The following is a 19,906-nucleotide window of genomic DNA, read 5'->3' as shown; positions in this document are numbered from 1 at the left end:
AGACAGGTGAGTCACAGAGGACAGGGAGAGTAGGGGGACACATGTAAGTTAGGAGTTTATAAAAAAACATGAAGTGGGGGGAAACAGGAGAAGGGAGAGAAGGATGCAGATGGTGAAGTAGGGGGGTTGAAGTTGTGGAAGTGAGAAGGAGCGCATGAGAGTGACACACACAGGACTCAGAAACAATTGGGCCTCTTTCCAAGCCCCTATCGCCACTGGAACGTCGCCTTTCTCGACGTTGCGATGGCGACAGGGCCTTTGCCTTATTTACAAGGCAGTGTTAAGACATTTAATGTGGCTGAACGCTGCCTCGTAAATAAGGCACCATTTCACACAGCACTTAGCGTGAAAGGGGCGGGCAATGGGTGTTGTGGGGGGGGTTCCGACACAACACCCATTGATTTTGACACTGCCTCATATTTACAAGGGTGGCGTAAATAATGGGCAGCGCCAAAATTAAGACCAGTGAAAACCTGGTCTTAAAGGGCGCAACGAGGAGAAACGCTTTATTTCTCCTCATCTTTGCTGTTTCAATGTGCTGCGTTGTGCAGCGCACATAGAAACAGCAAAACGCCATTGAGTGTTTATGTGCAGGAAGGTGACCCTTCCTGCGCATAAACAATAATTAAAAGAAAAGACGTGTTGCAACTTCTCTCTGTGCTGCGTTCAGCAGCACAGAGAGAAGTTACATAATGCCACTTCAGATTGTGTATGCGCAGGAAGGGACACCTTTCTTCACATAAACAATCTTCCCCTGCACGCAGACATCCTTGCACTTTGGTGCAAGGGTGTCTGCGTTGGCGCTAGGCTGCTAAATTTAGCGCCAGCGCAGGAAGAAACGCAGGGCTGCACCGTATAGTAAATACGGTGCAGCCCTGCATTTCAGAAGTGGCGGAGCGCAGAGTTAAGCCAACAAGGCTAACGCCGTGCTCGGTCACTTCTTTTGTCAGTGTGCCCCAATGTTTGGAGAAGGGGTGGACGGAAAGGAGGCGGGGTCAGAGCGAGACATTGAGGGAAGGCGATACAAAGTGGAGAGAGTGTCTCACCTTCACTCCAGGGAATGTGACAGCGGAGGAGGCGTAGGATCCGATCATCAGCGCCATGAAGGTGGAGCGAAGGTTCCCGAACATGTTCGGCAGCTGCAAGAGAGAGACAGGGGCCGCATGAGAGGGTGACAAGTACCGCCAGCAAAGCGCATGCGCGAGCGAGAGGGATGGCATCTGCGTGGTACCCTGGATTGCATGGGTACCCGCGGCATGCATGAGATTCCGGCACATGTCTGAGATCCTCATGGTGCCCTGGAGTGCATGGCTACACACAGTGCATGTATGACCTCCTGGTACATGTGTGAGCTCCTCATGGCACCCTAGAGGGCATGGGTACACACAGTGCATGTATGACCTCCTGGTACATGTGTGAGCTCCTCATTGCACTCTAGAGGGCCTGGGTACACAGTGCATAGATGAGCTTCTGGTACATGTGTGAGCTCTAGGTAGATCATCCCCATGGCACCTCGAGGGCATGGGTACAGACAACATACATGACTTCCTGGTACATGTGTGACCTGCAGGTATATTTCCTCGTGGCACCCTGGTGGATATGGGTACACAATGCATGCATGGCCTCCCGGTACATGTGTGAGCTACTCATAGCACCCTGAGGGCATGGGTACACATTGCATGTATGTTCTTCCAGTACATGTGTGACCTGCAGTTATATCTCCTCTTGGCACCCTGAGGGCATTGTTACACAGGGCGTGCATGACCTCCTGGTACATGTGTGACCTGCAGTTATATCTCCTCATGGCACCCTGAGGGCATTGGTACACAGTGCATGCATGACCTTCTGGTACATGTGTGAGCTCCTCATGGCACCCTGAGGGCATGGGTACACAGTACATGTATGTTCTTCCAGTACATTTGTGACCTGCAGTTATATCTCCTCAAGGCACCCTGAGGACATTGGTACACAGTGCATGCATGACCTCCTGGTACATGTGTGAGCTCCTCATGGCACCCTGAGGGCATGGGTACACAGTGCATGTATGTTCTTCCAGTACATGTGTGACCTGCAGTTATATCTCCTCATGGCACCCTGAGGGCATTGGTACACAGGGCATGCATGACCTCCTGGTACATGTGTGAGCTCCTATTGGCACCCTGAGGGCATGGGTACACAGTGCATGTATGTTCTTCCAGTACATGTGTAACCTGCCATTATATCTCCTCATGTCACCCTGACGGCATGGGTACACAGTGCATGTATGTTCTTCCAGTACATGTGTGACCTGCAGTTATATCTCCTCATGGCACCCTGAGGGCATTGGTACACTGGTACATGTGTGAGCTCCTCATGGCAGTTTCTCACACACAAGAAGGGGGAGAGGCACAAAACAACCACTACTCCAGCCTCTCCAGATACAACTGTAAACACACCACGGGGAGTATTGTGTGTGGATGTCTAGATTAGAGGTGGCACATGCTCAGTGGAAAAATACTGCCCTCACTCACAAAAGTGTGACATGCTTCATCATCGGGTTTGCTTCAGTACACCCCTGTGCAGACCAACGCCCGGGGTGGAGCAAAAGGGAGGGGAAGACAATACAAACACATATAAAGAATAATATACCTAATGGATCCTGGGATCACCGAAAGAAAAAGTGCAGTGAGAGTTAAAACTAGGTCAGTGGTATCTATAGCAAATAATTTTATTCCTAGATCCACCGACTAGGATTAAAAACATAAAGGATGGTGGTGACAGGAAAGTATAAGGAGTTCCTACACCTCTCCTTACTGACATATTGCTTTTATTTTATTGTTAATTATTGTATTTCTAGAGCGCAACACTGGTCCCTTAGGGGATGTCACGGCGCTAACACTAAGGGGCCGATTCCGATCCGGGTCGGAAGGGCACCGGACGCGATCCGGACGGAAAAACTACGAGCCGTACACGTGTTTTCCACCCGACTCGTACAGCTGTACGAGCGAGCAAGTACGATGCGAGCTACATGAAATTCACCGACCGACTCGTTTCCGGGTCCGGACCGCTCCGTACATCTCGGTCGGAAGCTAACCGTGGCATGCAATGGATGCGATTTACAACCGAGCCAGTACGATGCACGCGTCGGACAGCCTGTGCGAGCCGGAGTGTCCGGCTCGCGAATCGTCCGGGTGGTTGCCTTTGGGGGTCCGCGTCAGACCCCCTGACAACCGCAGCCCTACGACTCAGACACAGGGGGAGATGTATGGGTCTCCCCAACACAGACATGTACGGTGCGGATGGCACCGACGCGTACTCACTGTAGTGGGCCCACTTGTCCACGACGTACCCATTCAGTCAATGGGAGCCCATGTACGCGTCGTACGACCGGCTCCCATTGACTTCTATGGGAGTCCGACCGAAACGAGTCCGACAGCATACGGCTCATCGTAGTCGCTCGGTCGGACTGCAGGACTCCGGCTCGGTCGGCCCCAAAGTAGTTACCACACTGATCCAATGAGAACTCTTCACTTATAGTAAAAACCTTAACTGGGGAAAAGCCAGGTTTGATCTTTTTTCCTAAATCTGCAGTGATTATCAATAAGTTGGATGCCCAGCGGAAGCGCATCCCACTGGTCAGCAGCCAAAATACAAGAACGGCCACCTGTTCTAGTTCTCCTCACACGTTTCGCTTCTGCAAGGGCTGAGTTCGCCATCTCAGGTCGCAAGTACGAATATAGAATCTCAGGTCCAGAGTTGTAAAGGGCTTCATGCGCATAGCATTCAAGTTTGACAATAGGAAGCTAGTGCAAGGCGACCAAACAGGCCGAAGCAGAGCCAAAGCTGTCCATGTTACAGATTAGCTTGGCGGCAGCATTTTGGATTTCCTGTAATCTAGTGAACAGGTAATCTGCCGTGCCTACAAAAAGGGTGCTACTATAGTCCAGCCTGGTCATTATAAGAGCCTGGAGTATTGTTTTACGCCACGCTATCGGGATCGAAATGAAGTCTTCTCAAAAGCTTGAGGATACCAAAGCATTCGCCACTGACAACGCTAACATGATCCTGCATCGAGGAGCGATCGTCAGTGATGACCCCCAAATTGTTTGCCGATTTCTTGAGGGGCATATCTTTCAATGATGCCAGCCACCAAGAGGCCTTCCAGATCAGCTGCATTCCCCCACCCCCAAATAACAGCTCAATTTGTTCTGCGTTTAGTTTTAAGCAGTGATTTGTCATCCAGCCTGCTACTTCGGTGCGGCACTCATGAAGCGAGCTAAGAGTCTCATCAGGATTCTCACCATGTGAGATAATCAACATAGTGCCATCCACGTAGGACGCGACCTCAAAGCCCCATTTTTTAATGGTCTTTGCAAGAGGCAAAGCATATTTATTGAATAGAGAAGGGCTCCAGGAGGAGCCCTGGGGAACTCCACAGTTGGCGATCCGAGGGATGGATCGACGAGTCCCCAGTTGTGCTCTCTGAGTGCTAACCATTGGAAAAGATCTCAGCCACTTAAGAGGGAGCGTGAATGCAGACCTAACTCAAGGAGTCCATTGATCAGCAAACTGTGGGAACCAGTATCGAAGGCCCGATAGCATCCAATACTGCTAGCGAAGTGGACTCCGGGCTGCTGTTTGCCCAAAAGCGACTCTGAGAAGGATCCGATAGCCAATTATTTTCTCAAATAATCGGTGAGCAGGCTAGTCACCAGTTTTTCTAATATCTTAGGCACGAAGGGAAGGAGTGATATAGGCCGATAATTGGAGCGAATGGGCACGTCTCTTCCAGATTTCTTTGCCAAGGGCAGAGGTACTGCTTCCTTCCGAATCCTTGCGAAGGTGGCCTCTTCCAGAGAGTTGTTATAAATGTGAGTAAAAAGGGGGCTTAATATATGAGATAATGAGAATATATGAAACGAGGGCAGGGGTCAAAGGGGGAGCCGGATTTGACCTTCAGCGTTAGCTGGAGTGCCCGCGTTTCTGAGCATTGTTCAAAGGCTCCACATGTATGTCAGTATCTGGGTGGGATCCAACATATCTGTGTATTGTCAGAAGAAGATGCTTGGATCTCAAACAGAAAAGAAAAATGTTTTCAATTTCTCTCCATACAATAATCGCCAATGTCCTCACAGAAGGTCTGTCTGAGGGACTGAGTGAGCGTGGCAGGTGGGTTTGACCAGCTACTTCCCAATCACAGTGGCGGCTCATCCATTATGGTGGAGGAGTGACCCCCGCCTGCTGCGAGCGCAGCAGGCACACACATTCATAAAATGGTAAACGGTGCCCTTTTATTAATGTGCCCCAGGCTCACGCCGGTACAGCGCGAGGGGAGGGGGCGGGGCTGTTACTTCAGCCCCTGCCAGTCCTCAAGTGAGATTGGCCGGCTGTTTACAGCGGACAATCGCGCATGCGCACTTCAGAACCTGCCACGCCAAGGCTCAAAAACAGCTGAGGGATTCCAGCCGCAGGCCCCCAGCCGCGAAATGAGCGCGGGGTTAGCCTGCTCCAGCCAATCTCAGCTCCAGGGTTGGCTGGTTTCTCGCTGTACAAGAGAGGAAGTCCTTCCCCTTCCTCCCTAGTCACCACCGACGGACAAGAACGCCAGGAGGCGAGAGAGACGGCAGCCGGGCCCTCCGGCAAAGGCAACGTGCACGTGGGGAGTTTTTTGGGCATCGCGCCCCGCCATATTTAAATGTTGCCGGCCGCTGCTGGTCGAGGAGCTACTATTCTCTGTGAATAAAGTCATCTTTCTTAGCACTCCTTACTGCCTTATAATATGTTTTTTATTTTTCTTGAAATTTACAGTGATCACTTTTACATCTAGAAGATCCTCCACGTTTGTTCGAGATTTTTACACTTTCTTTCCAAAGTTCTTCGTTCGACTGAATACCATTTTTCTGAAGGGTGGGGGGGGGGGGGTTCTGGTGGATTTCTCAATTTTCCACGGAGCACAGTTGTCTAGGGAGCCTAGATTGGCGGGATTCAAGGAATCAATTTGAGTGGATGGGGGCATGTGAACCAGGCGGGCAACTAGAGCCAAATTTCGGGGGGGGCTGAAAAAGATTTCGGGGGGGGGGGGCTAAGTCTTCCAGCCATAGGCAGAGTGGCTGGAAAAAGGGGGGGAAACGCAACAATAGCCTCATTAACGAGTAAATGGTCTTTTAAAGACCTGTGAAGTACTCGGGTCCGGCTGCAATTAGACGGACGCCAGCCCGCGAGGCTGTCTCAGCCGGGCTGACACACATGACGAGGGGGGGTGGGGGGGGCTGAAGCCCGGTGAGCCCAATGGGTGTTGCGCGCCTGATGTGAACATCCTTCTTCGGGGGATTCAAACGGTTTGCAAAGGTTTGCTCAGCCCTGCTTCTCCAGCGGCTCTTGGGGACTCATGGGTGGCATCAAAGTGAATCCCAGCATCAGGGCGCACGAGCGGAAAAGGAATTAGGAAATGATCTGTCCACGTATGAGGGGCAACAATGTCTAATATTTGTGTAGACGCAATATTAGAAAACATATATAATACGAGCTCCAATGAGGCGTTACTTTACTCCCCGCCTCCCGTTCCTATAACCCCTCCTTACTTCCCCTTAAATGTACCCAATTTGTAGTCATTCTCCCCCTTCTTCCCACCACTCCCCAGGTCCCTCCCACGTTTACTGCAGACCCCTCCAAGTGCAGAGACCTCCACTCAGTGAGGAGAGGAGGGGAGGGCGGCACTGGGGCAGCGGTGTGGGTTGCGTTTGGCGAGTAAGTCGTGCTGTGGTGGTTCCACTTTACGCCGTTCATGAATCAGCCCCATGTGCTTCCGGTTCTGGTCACACAAGATCACTGACATTTGGCAGAGCGGCAGTACACAGGTACTAAAGCTTGTGTGGGGGCGGGGGGCATCCGAGGCGGTGTCTTCAGTGAGGGTGGGAGGGGTGCCTCCCAGGCCCCGTCTTTAGTGAGGGTGGGGGAGTGACTCAAGGGCCCTGCACTCAGTGAGGGTGGGGGAGTGATTGCCGGCCCTGTCTTCAGTGAGGGTGGAAGGGGTGCCTCCCAGGCCCTGTCTTCAGTGAGGGTAGGGGAGTGACTGCCACGCCCTGTCTTCAGTGAGGGTGGGGGAGTGACTGCCACGCCCTGTCTTTAGTGAGTGTAGGGGAGTGACTCCCGGGCCTTGTCTTCAGTGAGGGTGGGGGACTAATTGCCGGGCCCTGTCTTCAGTGAGGGTGAGGAAGTGACTCCAGGGCCCTGTCTTCAGTGAGAGTGGGGGAGTGACTCCTGGGCCCTGTCTTCAGTGAGGGTGGGAGAGTGACTGCCGGCCCTGTCTTCAGTGAGAGTGGGGGAGTGACTCCAGGGCCCTGTCTTCAGTGAGAGTGGGGGAGTGACTCCTGGGCCCTGTCTTCAGTGAGGGTGGGAGAGTGACTGCCGGCCCTGTCTTCAGTGAGAGTGGGGGAGTGACTCCCGGGCCCTGTCTTCAGTGAGGGTAGGGGAGTGACTGCCGGCCCTGTCTTCAGTGAGAGTGGGGGAGTGACTCCCGGGCCCTGTCTTCAGTGAGGGTGGGAGAATGACTGCCGGCCCTGTCTTCAGTGAGGGTGGGGGAGTGACTCCCGTGCCCTGTCTTCAGTGAGGGTGGGGGAGTGATTGCCGGCCCTGTCTTCAGTGAGGGTGGGGGAGTGACTGCCGGCCCTGTCTTCAGTGAGGGTGGGGGAGTGACTCCCCGGGCCCTGTCTTCAGTGAGGGTGGGGGAGTGATTGCCGGCCCTGTCTTCAGTGAGGGTGGGGGAGTGACTGCCGACCCTGTCTTCATTGAGGGTGGGGGAGTGACTCCTGGGCCCTGTCTTCAGTGAGGGTGGGGGAGTGACTTCCGGGCCCTGTCTTCAGTGAGGGTGAGGGAGGCCTGGTCTTCATTCCAGGGGCCAGGTGTGGCCTTTTTCATGTCTGTGAATTAAACCAGCCTTGGAGATGTATGCGCCAGAACAGGGATCACATATGATTTGGAATGTCCGCAGTGATGTCATTTAATACGTCATGAGTGATGTAATATGTGAGGTCATAGTAATGCATGGTAGGGGCTCAAGTTATAGTTAGTTCAGTAAGGTACAACTGGTGAGTTTCTGTTTTATTTGTTTTTTTAATGATAGTTTTTATGCTATTACAAAACCTAACTTTAATGTCACTTATACCTTCCTTTTTTCAGTAAATTTCTAGTTTTGTTTTTTAAACATAAACTAAAATCTTATTACCATAACTAACTATAATGTTACTTTAACCTTTGTTTTTTTTCCAATAAATTTTTGTTTTTTGTAATGAGTAAAATCTTATTATCATAACTAACTATAGCGGCATTTTCACCTTTGCGTTTTTTCTGTGAATTTCTGTGTTTTTTATCGTATGCACCCAACTCTCTCACTGGCCATAGCTTCAAGCCGTGTGCAGTGTGGGGTTGGCTGCGGGGCTCGGCCCGGGGCTAGGCCTTGTGGCCAATCCCAGCAGGCAACCATCCCCCAAGGGACCAAAACCTCAAATTGTTTTTGTTTTGTCAAAAAAAATGTTTGGGGTGGTACTCTAGTACTCCCACAGTCCTGCAGCTGAAGCACCATCCACAGTACCACGAGACTGCGCAGGGTTCACCAGTGAACGCAGACCGCAGGTTACACTTGGCTGTTTTTAGGACTCAGGGCCCCAGCTGGGGCAAGATAGAATCCCTGTATGCCATCTATGGACGGGATGAATGTAACTCAGCCATATGATGATTGCCCTAGGGTGGTACAACAACCAATATTCTACACTATTGTGAATACGAGACACTATACTTTAGGCCCTGATGAAGTTCCTAGGTATCCAGGAACGAAACGCGTTGGCTGATTTTTTTTAAATGTGTGCAATACTATGGATCAATAAATGAAGATGATGGACTTAACCTTGCAAAATTGAACTTTTTTCCTGGTGCACCTTCCTTTCGAAGAATTTCCTGAATTCTGGTCTCCAGTGGCACTGAACGGCGGCATGTGCTGGAAGCGTATACACAGGACACTACATTTTACTATACTGGATTGAGGTGCAAAACCTTTGGTCCGCCGCTGTTAGCGTTGTGTGTAGGCTTCACTAGTGACGGCTGCGTGGTCTCAATGCCATGGGTCTGGCAAGAGCCTTGTGGTGTCACAAAGCGGGCCGCACTGGGTCCAGCCGAAGGACCGGTGGTACAATTTTTGTTTTTAATTTGATGTATTGGTGATCCTTCTAGGATCCCCAACCCCACCAAGGGTCAGGGGTGTAGGCTACCCCTACTCTGCCCCTTTGTAGATTTTTTTTTCAAAACACTTGACACAGATACTGGGTCCCTGAGCCCTGAAATGGCGGCCACAACATTTCGGTTCATGTTGGGCCAGCCAATCAGATTGCTTGCTATCAGGAGACTGGCACTGGCCCAGCGGCATTAAATGGACTGAACGGAAGAAAAGGCCTCTGGGCCAATCAGAATCATTTGTTTATTTTACATATGCTGGAGTACCACCGGACTGCCATGGGACCATCCAGATATCACTATATTTGGAAGTGTAACTTCTCAAAAACGAAAAAAAAGATGTAGAACACATCACAAAAAGCACTTTAGTGCTACATTTGGTGTCATGCTGTTCAGCCATTTTCTATATATCACTTCCCAAAATTCCTATGGGAATTGACATGGGAAAAACATGTTGGACCCCCCCCACCCTTTCTCGGGCCTTGCTTTTCAGATCACCCTGAAACTTTCTAAGAAAGGGATGAGGTTGATGAACTTTTTTTCTGAAAGTTTCAGAATGATTCCTCAAAGGGCTTCAAAGTTATTAGTACAACCAAAAACTCTCTTCCTATAGAAACTGTGACCCATATATAACACACGGCGGAACCACACTGTTATACTAAGATTGAAAGGTCTTGGCTAAGCCCTGACCCCAAAAAATATAACTTACTGAGTTTTTCCGACAATTTTGATGTCACCACTAGAGGGCGCCCTGAGGTCGCTGCCTCCTGTGTCTGTTGGCAGAGCTGGTTGGGGTGAGGGGGGTCAGGTGTGTGTTACCTTATGCTGATGTGTATGGCGCATTAATCACCCCAGAGGGTATCCAGGCGCGTGTGGGAGGGGGGGGGGGGCTGCGGTGTGTTCGCTAGAGCTCTTTGACGTATCCCTCCGCGCTGTGTGCCAGATTCTTTGTGGGCGGACGTGGGCCGCTCCTGACCTGCCCCACCTGTACCAGCCTGCCCCGGGTCACCTTCACAGAATGTAATCATCAGAGAGGGGGGGGGGGGGGGAGGGGGCGGAACTGGTGGGGTGGGGGGGGGGCGGGAGCCAGGGGGCTCAGTCAAGGCCAAGGGCCGTTCAGCTCTGAGGCCTAAAAACATGTAGAACCAGACCAGCAACTCAGTCAAACGGCGTGACATCCTCATTAGAGAGAGGCCAAGAAAGGAAGGAGCACTCCCCACAACCCAAGGGAGGGAGGAGGGATCAGCGCGGGTTATTCTTGTCCAAACTACGGACGCCCACGTCATCACAACTCAGTGGCACACGTGGGCACCGACATCTCTGTGGGTGATCCTGGAAAGAGGCCTGCCAACTTGGGGGAGGGGGGGGGGGGAGTGCCACCTCAGCGCTTCTGAACCACCCCACACGCACGTATGCACACACCACGCACACGTAGATGCACACACGCGGTAGCACACGTCGTTTCTCACGATGCACAACGCCGTATTTAATTAACTGACTGTTTGTTTAAAATTCCGCAAGAGATCTATCCCCGCCCCCTCTTTCCTAAGCAGCGCAGGAAAAAAGTTTCTCAGGAGGAAGAATTGTGCGCCATGTTCGTGCCGATGAAGAAAGACAATTAAATTTAGACCGACTTAAAAACTCCTGAGTAAAGGGAAACAAGGACCGTTGCGCACTTTGTAATGGGCGAGTATCCGGAACTTTCCTGGCGAGCTGAAGCTGGTTCTTTGTTTCTCCGGTAGGTTTATATAGCGCGAACTCGACCCGAAGGTATCGGGGCGCTTTACATGAGCACCAGCTGCGTTACAGACAGACACATGCATTGAATTAGGCACTGAGAGATTAAGTGATTTGCCCAGAATCACAGGATGTTTGAGCCTCCCCCAGACTGGAATCTGTTCCCCAACTTCAAGGTCGGCCTCTCTGGCAGTTAAGCCACACTCACAAGCCATTTCTGTAGCCTTTACCCAAGGACCACAGTGTATGCAAAGCGCATTAAAGTCACTAACCCTCGCGGCTTCAACGCGCTATGAACCTACTCCACACCCCTAGTTTACTAGATCGCATCGGGAGGCAGGCAGTCTCCATGGACCCCTCAGGTAACAACCCTACAAACAGCCCCACACTCACGGCCCGGCCCAAATTATGCAACAGGGTTTACTAAGTTATGCGGCAACAAAAGGCACATTATGTGGCAAATTGTAGGTTATTTTATGATATTAGCTCATTATTTTGTCATTTTATACATGTTATCATATAGGCAAAGGTTTTACCTCATCAGAACCAGTTTGACACCCAGGTACAGCAACAATCAAAAAAAGATGAGCGGTCAACCTTTGCAAAGGGCCTTTCACTGCAAAAAATCACGCGCTGTTACGTTTTTTAGTAACGTTTGATCCATTTCAGCTAGAAACATTTTTTTTGTTAAAATCATCAGATTTCGCAGCATAAGATAGATGATTTCGAAAATGAGACAAATCCATTATTATGCGGAAAACACAGCAGCCGCATAGTTGCATATTCCAGAAGCCTGCCTATACTCTAGGGGGTATATTCACAAGAACGTGTGATAACTACCGCAAGAGTAGCATAACGCAACTTTCAGTATCGCAGCCCATCGCGGGAAAATAACCCCATAACAACGTGGGATTCACAACAAGGCGGTAGCAAGCGATAGTCACCAGATAACGTGGCAAATGTCCACGTCAAAATCAACGCCACGCCACAGAAATGCGATACGCGAACGCAAAAAAGCAAGCGATGAGGCCAACCACGGCACAAAAAGTAGTGAAAACCAGCCACAGGCCTGCAAATCCCACGCGTCTCGCGGAACAATGCACTATAAAAACCACAGAAAAAATACACCAAAAACAATCCAAAGTGTGTAGCAACATAGATGCACCCTGACACAGCGCAGGGGCCAACCCGAACCCCACAACCCCCACAGACTACCAGCAAGGAACAATGGGGTCGGGGAAGGCCAAGGAGAAGAGGGAGAGGAAGACGGGGTGCAGACCGCAGGAAAACAAGACCAGCGCCCCGGAGGTGACAGAACACTACCAGTAACTGACCCACTAGCAGACCACCTGGATTGCAGTCGGAGTGCCCAGGAGGCCAATCCAGGAGGCCAATAGGCGCCGGCATGACGTGACTACCTAAACCAGACACAAACCCACTGCCAACAGGAAGGCAGCAACGGCTACAGGAGGTGGCAGTCCAGCGCCACCTGAGGAGCTGAAGGAAACCCAGGCCACAGTCATCAGTGTGGAGACGGTGCAAGGAGTAGCGAGTACGGACACAGCTCGAGAGGACCTGACACAACATCAACAGGGACTGGAGGGACGGGGGGAGTGGGCACAATGGCACACATGCACAACAAGGTGTAGCACACTGCACACCCACAATCACCCAGGTCCATGGGCCCGATCCCCTTTGCACCCTGCAGCACACACTCAGCACGAACAGCACACCCACATTGACGACAACGAGGAACAACGCGCATAGCCGGCACTGCAGAACAGAGGACACAACTGGCTCCGCACATGCACAGAAACATGCCTCCTACATCTGACGTAGCCGGAAACTGTGAAATGGAAATGTACGCATACGACATCACATCCATCATGTAGACCAAATCTACACTGTCCCGCAGAAGAATCCAGCACCCCCCAAACAGTCACAATGTACATTGCCATACAGTCTGCATGCAAACCTGCAGAATGCGCCAACATATATGTCAACGCAAAGTCAATACGTACCTCCCCTTCACATCGCAGAGGGGCACACAACGCCTTCAGCAGAGCACAAAATACAACACAGCAGTGATGCTAGAGAGGACCACCACACCGACGCCCTACAACAGCACATGGATATCCCACGCAACCCCCCACCAGAACCCGGACAGCCAAGCTACTCAGAGGAGAACACATAACCTACACCAGACCACACGGCAGGAAGCACCCGCAAGCACAGCTGGCCCACGACACTTCACCCACCCACACATCGCACACCAATGCCATGTGCCTGCACGCCAAAAGGAGGTGGCCCAACAGGTGTGGGTGGGGGCCGAACCCATGGAATGCAAACCAGACACATACGTAGGTGTCTATCACCCTTCAGGGGCCACCAACACCTCTCTAAGGAGACCCACACTGCCATAGAGACACATGCAGGTGCACATTCACAGTACAGAACCATGGGCAGGGGCGCTCAAATTCCAGTCAACTATCCATTTTGGCTCTGCGTACGACGGCCCTGGCCACTCCCCTTACAAACTGAGTGGGTGATGACAAAGCTACATGTCCAAGCTCCAACCCGCTGCCTGCGGTGACACGTCTGCATCCGATGTACACAGCACAATGTAATGGCGTAGGGCCCAGGGCCCTCATGCATACAACAAGACCACAGGGCCACACACAGATATCATGTTGAACTGGCTACAGACACGTGTGCCCGGCCCCTTTATTGGCAGGGCCACATGTACAGTGACGCCTGTGCTGGATGTGTGTGGGGTGAGTGTAAGCTAGCCCGCACGGAGTGCTTGGTGCTGGCAACAACTTGAACCTTAGACACCAATGCAACGCAAACAGAAAACACATGCATAACAGAGCCAACTGCCCAGCAACATGGAGGGAGCCGGAGTAAGGACAGAGGTCACCCAATATTCAGTCTGGAGGTTCCGTGAGTTGCAGTGCACTGAGGTAGGGGCACTAGAAATGAGCGCGCTCACGTGAAGGAATTGCTAGGATTGTGTCCCTTTGGGTTAGTACTGATGCAAATGCAGTGGGGTGTGTTACACCTGCATCAACTTCCTCATCAACGTCCCAGGTCTCCCACACTGCCTGAGGTGACAGTTGTGTGTACAGTCCACAGCGCAATACCCAGTAATGGTTCCGGGTGTGTGGCTCGACTACCACCTCCAGTCTGCATTCTTGCCTTGGGGATGTTGCCTCCTGCTCTCCCATTGTCTGTGCCATCTCCCGTCTGCACACTTGACACATCTTCCTCATCATAGGCCCAGCTCTTCCACACTGCATGAGGTGACATTGCTGCGCAACATCTCCACAGCACACATGTCAATCAGTAACAGACAATGGCTTGCGGCGCACTGAGTCACTGGAACCTGGGGTTCTGAGCAGGGTATCAGGCCGATGATGGCATCCACAACAGGTCTGAGCAACTCCTTAAGTCTGTCAGGACCACCGTGTCGACTGTGGCAGATGGCAGTTGGAGGTGGTCCTTGCGGTGGTGGTGTGTGCCTCCTGCGGTGATGCCACGTTCGGGCCGGTCAGGACTCGATTTGGTGTGTGAGCTCTGCTGGGACGCTCTTGGTCCCAGAGGCTGCGCACAGCGCAGGGCCACAGAGAAATGGCGTTGATGACCCCAAGGCCAATGCTTCAGGGGCCATCCAATTTCTCAGAAGAAGGGGCCCCGGACCTGACTAGTACAGAGTTAGTGGCCCCGGATGCACAGCGGCCGGCACAGGCACCCAGCCACAGGACGGTGACTTGCAGTGCAGTCAGAAGGGCCATGCGACCTGAGCAGGTCACCATCAATGTCCGAGGTGTATGTTGCGGAGGGTTTTGGGGCACAGTGGAAAGTGTCCTCCAGGGCATGACGCCGAAAGGTTAGATTTTATCCGGAAGCAGCAAATGGAGCAGTGGAATGCGACAGCCTCGTTGCCACCACCAATTCGGTATCAGCTACATGAGGATGAAAACTGCTCCCTGGTCCATAGACTCAGAAGCCACCAAAGTTAGACCAGAGAGTGTTCATGATTGTCGGGGAACAGGCTTAGTGGCACCGGGGCTGAGAGGGGATGCAGTCTGCGATGATGCCGGTACGCTGATATGAACTCAGTCAATGCAAAATGAGAGTCTGTGACCTACAGGACCGCAGTGAAGGCCGTAGGCAGCGGTCAGCACGGGCCATTCACCGAGTGTTGCCGGCATAGGTTGGTGGCCCCACCGGCCTGCGTAGGTCAGGTTCAGTGGCACCACGTGTTCGCTCACCTCCGTGACTGTGACCCGGCTTTCGTTCGGACTGAGCCGCATCTTCCTCTTACTCCTCTCCATGCGGCCACTGGTGTAGATTCTGCCATTCGTGATTAGCTCCAAGATGCTGGATGTGGGACCTACTGGTCCGCAGGGTAGTCCTGGTCCCTCATCCACGTGTCACCGGCTGGCGTTGAACAGGGTTAGTGGCACCATGTGTCGCAGGCTGGTGTTGAACAGGGTTAGTGGCACCACATGTCACAGGCTGGCGTTGAACAGGGTTAGTGGCACCACGTGTAGCAGGCTGGCATTGAACAGGGTTAGTGGCACCACGTGTCGCAGGCTGGCACTGAACAGGGTTAGTGGCACCACGTGTAGCAGGCTGACATTGAACAGGGTTAGTAGCACCACGTGTCGCAGGCTGGCGCTGAACACGGTTAGTGGCACCATGTGTAGCAGGCTGGCATTGAACAGGGTTAGTGGCACCACGTGTCGCAGGCTGGCGCTGAACAGGGTTAGTGGCACCACGTGTCACAGGCTGGCGTTGAATAGGGTTAGTGGCACCACGTGTAGCAGGCTGGTGTTGAACTGGGTTAGTGGCACTACGTGTCGCAAATAGCCCATATGGAACTATGCCTCACTGATCGGGGTAGGTCTGGTGCTGTGGCCGCTGGCCCGGAACTGGGGTCACTGCCATTCATGAATCTGGACACATTTTCGCACATGTGACCAACTGGGCTGAAGAGTAGTCCGAAGGCGGCAGCAGAGTACGTCAACGAGAAAGGAGTTAAGCGGGCCTGTGTCGTGGAGGCCGTGATGGACTGAGGAGGCTGCCACGGTTGCGGTCCTTTGGCTTTGAGCTTGTGCCGGCACGTGGTGGGCCCTTCTTGACACATGCCGGTGTCGGCAGGTGATCAGTGTGGCCTGGCTGCACAGGGGCGGGCCTGACGGGTTCGTGGTCCTGCGTGCCGGGGTCCGGCAGGCGCACGGCATCGCAGGCAACTCCGCTCACGAGGTCGGCCTCGTGGTGGGATGAGAGGCATCGCCCTGGCAGAGACGTTGTGCTTTCCGGAAGAGGACCATGCCCAGGGCTACGTGCTTTTTATTCACACCTCTACGCTGGCGTGGCGTACGCCGGGCCATCCCACTCCGGTCACGCTTGGGGGGGGGGCGTAACAGGCAACATTTCTGCAAGGTCCTCCACTGGCAGGGGTGAAATGGTTGTGTCCACTGGACTCCATACCCCAGATGTGTGTGCCGCCATGGATATGGGTGTGTTCTGCATACTGCGGCCTGTCCAGCACATCTCCGCCTCTCTTGGCATTGTGTACTTTCCCAATCATGGTTCTACTGCATCCTTCACACATGCCTGGTTGCCACCTGTCCCCACATTCGGATGTTGTGTGGCTGAGCTGCCATGCCATTGATGGCTCATGTTCACAGCTTGGCCAGGTAACCATTGTGACTTGTTCTGTTGTGTCTGGTCATGTTGTTGTGCATGTTGGTAGTGATTTTGTGATGTGTGCATTACCAGGGTTGTGAGTTGCATGGTTGTGGAGATGAGGTGAGTAGGGTGTCCATTTGAAACTTGCCATGGGGCTGTTTGTTGGGACGGGAAGTCTCCTGCATGTCTCTAGAGAGAGTGCTTCCCCTACCTTATGCTAATCCCCAGGCAAGTCACTATAAAGCTACTGTATGGTTTCTAGATCCCTACCTCAGTGAGCATGACAATCATACATGTCCACTCAGGGTCTCCCTCTTTACATGGATTGAGACCCCAGAGCTTGGCTCTGAGGTCGAGGGGGCATGCCTAGTGAACCCCTATTTTTCAGAGAGTGACTACTGCCCTCTCTATCCAGGCTGTGGTAGACTGACAGTGGTGGCAGCAATAACTCTATAGTCAGGAGGGGTGAGTCCCTAGCCACCTTCCTGACCAAGTCTGTGCAGTCTGCCATGCCTGTGGTCCTGTTGCCTTTGTCTACCTGATGTGTGTTTGAGAGCCCGTGGGTGTACTGGGGAAGAATGGTGAGCTGAGCCAGTGTGAGGAATGCAAACTGTTCTGCTGGACATCCCAGCTCCCCTGTGCCTCTCCCCATTTCCTTGGAAAGGCCTGGAGGGCTGGGGTGGACACTCAGCTCTTATCTGGGTTTAGCTGCACTAACTCATGCATTGAACATGCCATGAAGGGTTTGTGATTGGAGGTGTATTCAGGATGCAAAAGTAGCAGACCCTCTGATTGGATGAGCCTATCAATCAGAGGTGATAAAAGTCTGGCCTGAGTGGTCAGCTGTTGTTCGAGACTGGTTTTATGACTGAAGAGGCGGCCCCACCAGGTCTGTCTGAAGATAGCCAGGCACAACCCGCAGTGTGAAGGCAGGAGATAAGACTCTTGCTCACTGCGTCTGGAACTAAGGCAGTTTTCTCTATGAAGGATGGAGTCTGCTGCCAAGAGTTCAAGGAGAATCCAGGGCATCAGCGGCATGGGAGACCAGCTGTTACTGTGAGACTTGTGGAGCATGCGCTTTTGAACAAGGAAATAGCAGACAGCTGCCCAAGGAGTGGAAAGGAAGCTTACAGCACATCACGGTGTGGAAAGGAAGCTTGCGGCACATCAAGGAATCTGGTGTGGAAGGAAGCTTGCAGCACATCAAGGGAACCAGAGAGGGGGAAGCTTGATTCTAGTCCCCGAAGGTGAGATCAAATCCCCTCTAACCTCCTCTCCTGTGCTGTGGGAGCCTGTACAAGCAGTAGCTGGAATAGAGGCGAGTGAAACAGGCCCCCACCTTTCTTTTTGTGATCTCTGGGGATATCAGGGGGAACTGGCACTCTGTCCAGCCACTACCCTCCTACAGCTAGCCAGTGGCTACTGGACTAGTGGGACTCCAGTAAACTGTGCCAAGACATCAGGCACCTGTGGTCAGATCCCTGACACCACTAGAGCGGTGTCCTCACTCAGGAGGGGAGGGCACTTCTGTTGCTATGGGTGGGGGTTATGGGGCTGATCAGGAACCTTTGACTTCACATCATATGCTGAAACTATATCCTTTCAATCCAAAGATTGGTATCAAGGCTCTAGGGAGTGAGAGCAGCCCTGTGTAACATGGTCTGTAATATGCAATGCTTATTGTGTGTTTTCATGTTAACTGTGCTTTTATAGTGCTTGGCGTCTAGGCGCTATAATACTGTTTGGGGTCAGAACTCTGGCCCAGAGGGTTGTAGAGACATATGGTTTTCACTGTTTATCCTAATTTTATGTGTAGTATAATTATCTTATGTGTATTAAAGTACTTTTCTTTTATAAAAAGTAAAGCACTGACTGGACATTGAGTTTATCAGCTGGTGGTACGGTGTGCACTGTATTCTGAATGTCTAACCCCACCTCACCTCCTTGAGTAAGCCTTGGACTGCTCTGTCTCGCTACCCTGAGAGAGTCAAGTGCTGGAGAGGAGTACTTGGTTATCCAGTTTTGGGTCCAGTAGTACTGCGGCCCCAGGACACCAGTGGGGAACACTCCAGTTGATGCGATTGGAGCACAGTTACCCCTGAGTGCCCTGGTGGCCAGGAAGCCGGGTCTAACACTGTGCATTTCCCTTGTTTCCATCCTGGGTACGCTGGTTGCTGATGAACTGTCGGAGAATGGAGGACTCATGCACTCTGGCTATGTATTTGAAGGCGACATTGTTGGAGGTTCCACGGTGTTCTGTTGCTGCCTGCACATTGATGTGAGACATGTGCTTCCTGTTGCGGAGTTTGTGTGCTGTGTCACCAGTGGGTACAGGTGGGCATGTGTGCTGTGGGTTGCCCCCAACACGTGTGTGCATCCTGCTATGGTGTATGGTCCTTGCTTGGTCTCCAGCAGATCCTGCGCATTGTGGTGGACATATGGGGACTGGGGTACCAGGCTGATGGTGATGTCCAGGACAGGTGTGGAGGACTTGGATGTGGCTGGCTGTGAGACTCCTCCGACTCTGGCGGGTGTTGGTTGGAGGGTGCCAGGGGCCAACAGGTGCAGCCAATCCTGCAGCTTGGTGTGGGGTGGGATGTTGGTTGTCCACTATGTTGGTGCCGTAGGCCTGTTAAGCGATGATGGTCAGGATGCGTAGCATGCGTGGGATGGTTGTCCCTTTCAGCCTGCGGTGGACGGTGACATTATCAGATGTTGGGTCTGTGAGGCTGGTGCGTTTCCTGGAGGTCCGCTGTCTTTGTCTGCGCTGCGTCTGTGGTGGTCCGGAGGGGGGGGTGTTCCGTGTGTGGGGTCCTGGGGTGGTGTTGGTGGGTGTTGTGGCCCTCTTGGGTGTCTGGGCCGCATGAGTGACTCCTTGACCTCTGTTGCCCTTCCGATGTGGCCCTGGGCTGCTCTCCCTTTTGTGGTCCTGGCTGCAGTCCGACTTAACACCAGGTCAGAGCAGGTGTAGATTTCTTGGTGCTAACGCGGCTTATCGCCTGTTTTGTGTTTTTATCGCCTATCTGTCTGGTCATTGAAAATGTTGAGGAGTGGTGTGGTCGCAGCTTTTGGCACGGGAACGCCCACTCTGCATCTCATTAGCTATAGTTGCGGGGATCCTCTGTGGCGATGTTTTTTGCGGCTGCTATCACGGGTAAACTGGTGCTGTGGGCTGTTAGCACCAGCTTGTCAATGGGAGGGGTTAATTTATCACGACTTTGGCTGCGATAAAGTGCCGTTAATTTGGCGATAGGTCCTTGTGAAT

At 52.4% G+C, this 19,906-nt stretch overlaps 1 protein-coding gene across 1 annotated transcript in view; it reads right to left on the bottom strand.

Annotated features, from left to right (window-relative positions):
• SLC43A1 (solute carrier family 43 member 1) overlaps positions 1 to 19,906 on the bottom strand; it is a 375,520-nt gene that overhangs the window by 90,656 nt on the left and 264,958 nt on the right. Inside the window, exon 6 of the mRNA XM_085651420.1 lies at positions 1,047 to 1,139. Within this exon, the coding sequence (XP_085507546.1) occupies positions 1,047 to 1,139 (93 nt within the window). The remainder of the gene's footprint in view (positions 1 to 1,046; positions 1,140 to 19,906) is intronic.

This window comes from Triturus cristatus, chromosome 4_1 (assembly GCF_964204655.1).
Source record: "Triturus cristatus chromosome 4_1, aTriCri1.1, whole genome shotgun sequence".
NCBI lineage: Eukaryota > Metazoa > Chordata > Amphibia > Caudata > Salamandridae > Triturus > Triturus cristatus.
This window is presented reverse-complemented; position numbering and strand designations above follow the sequence as displayed.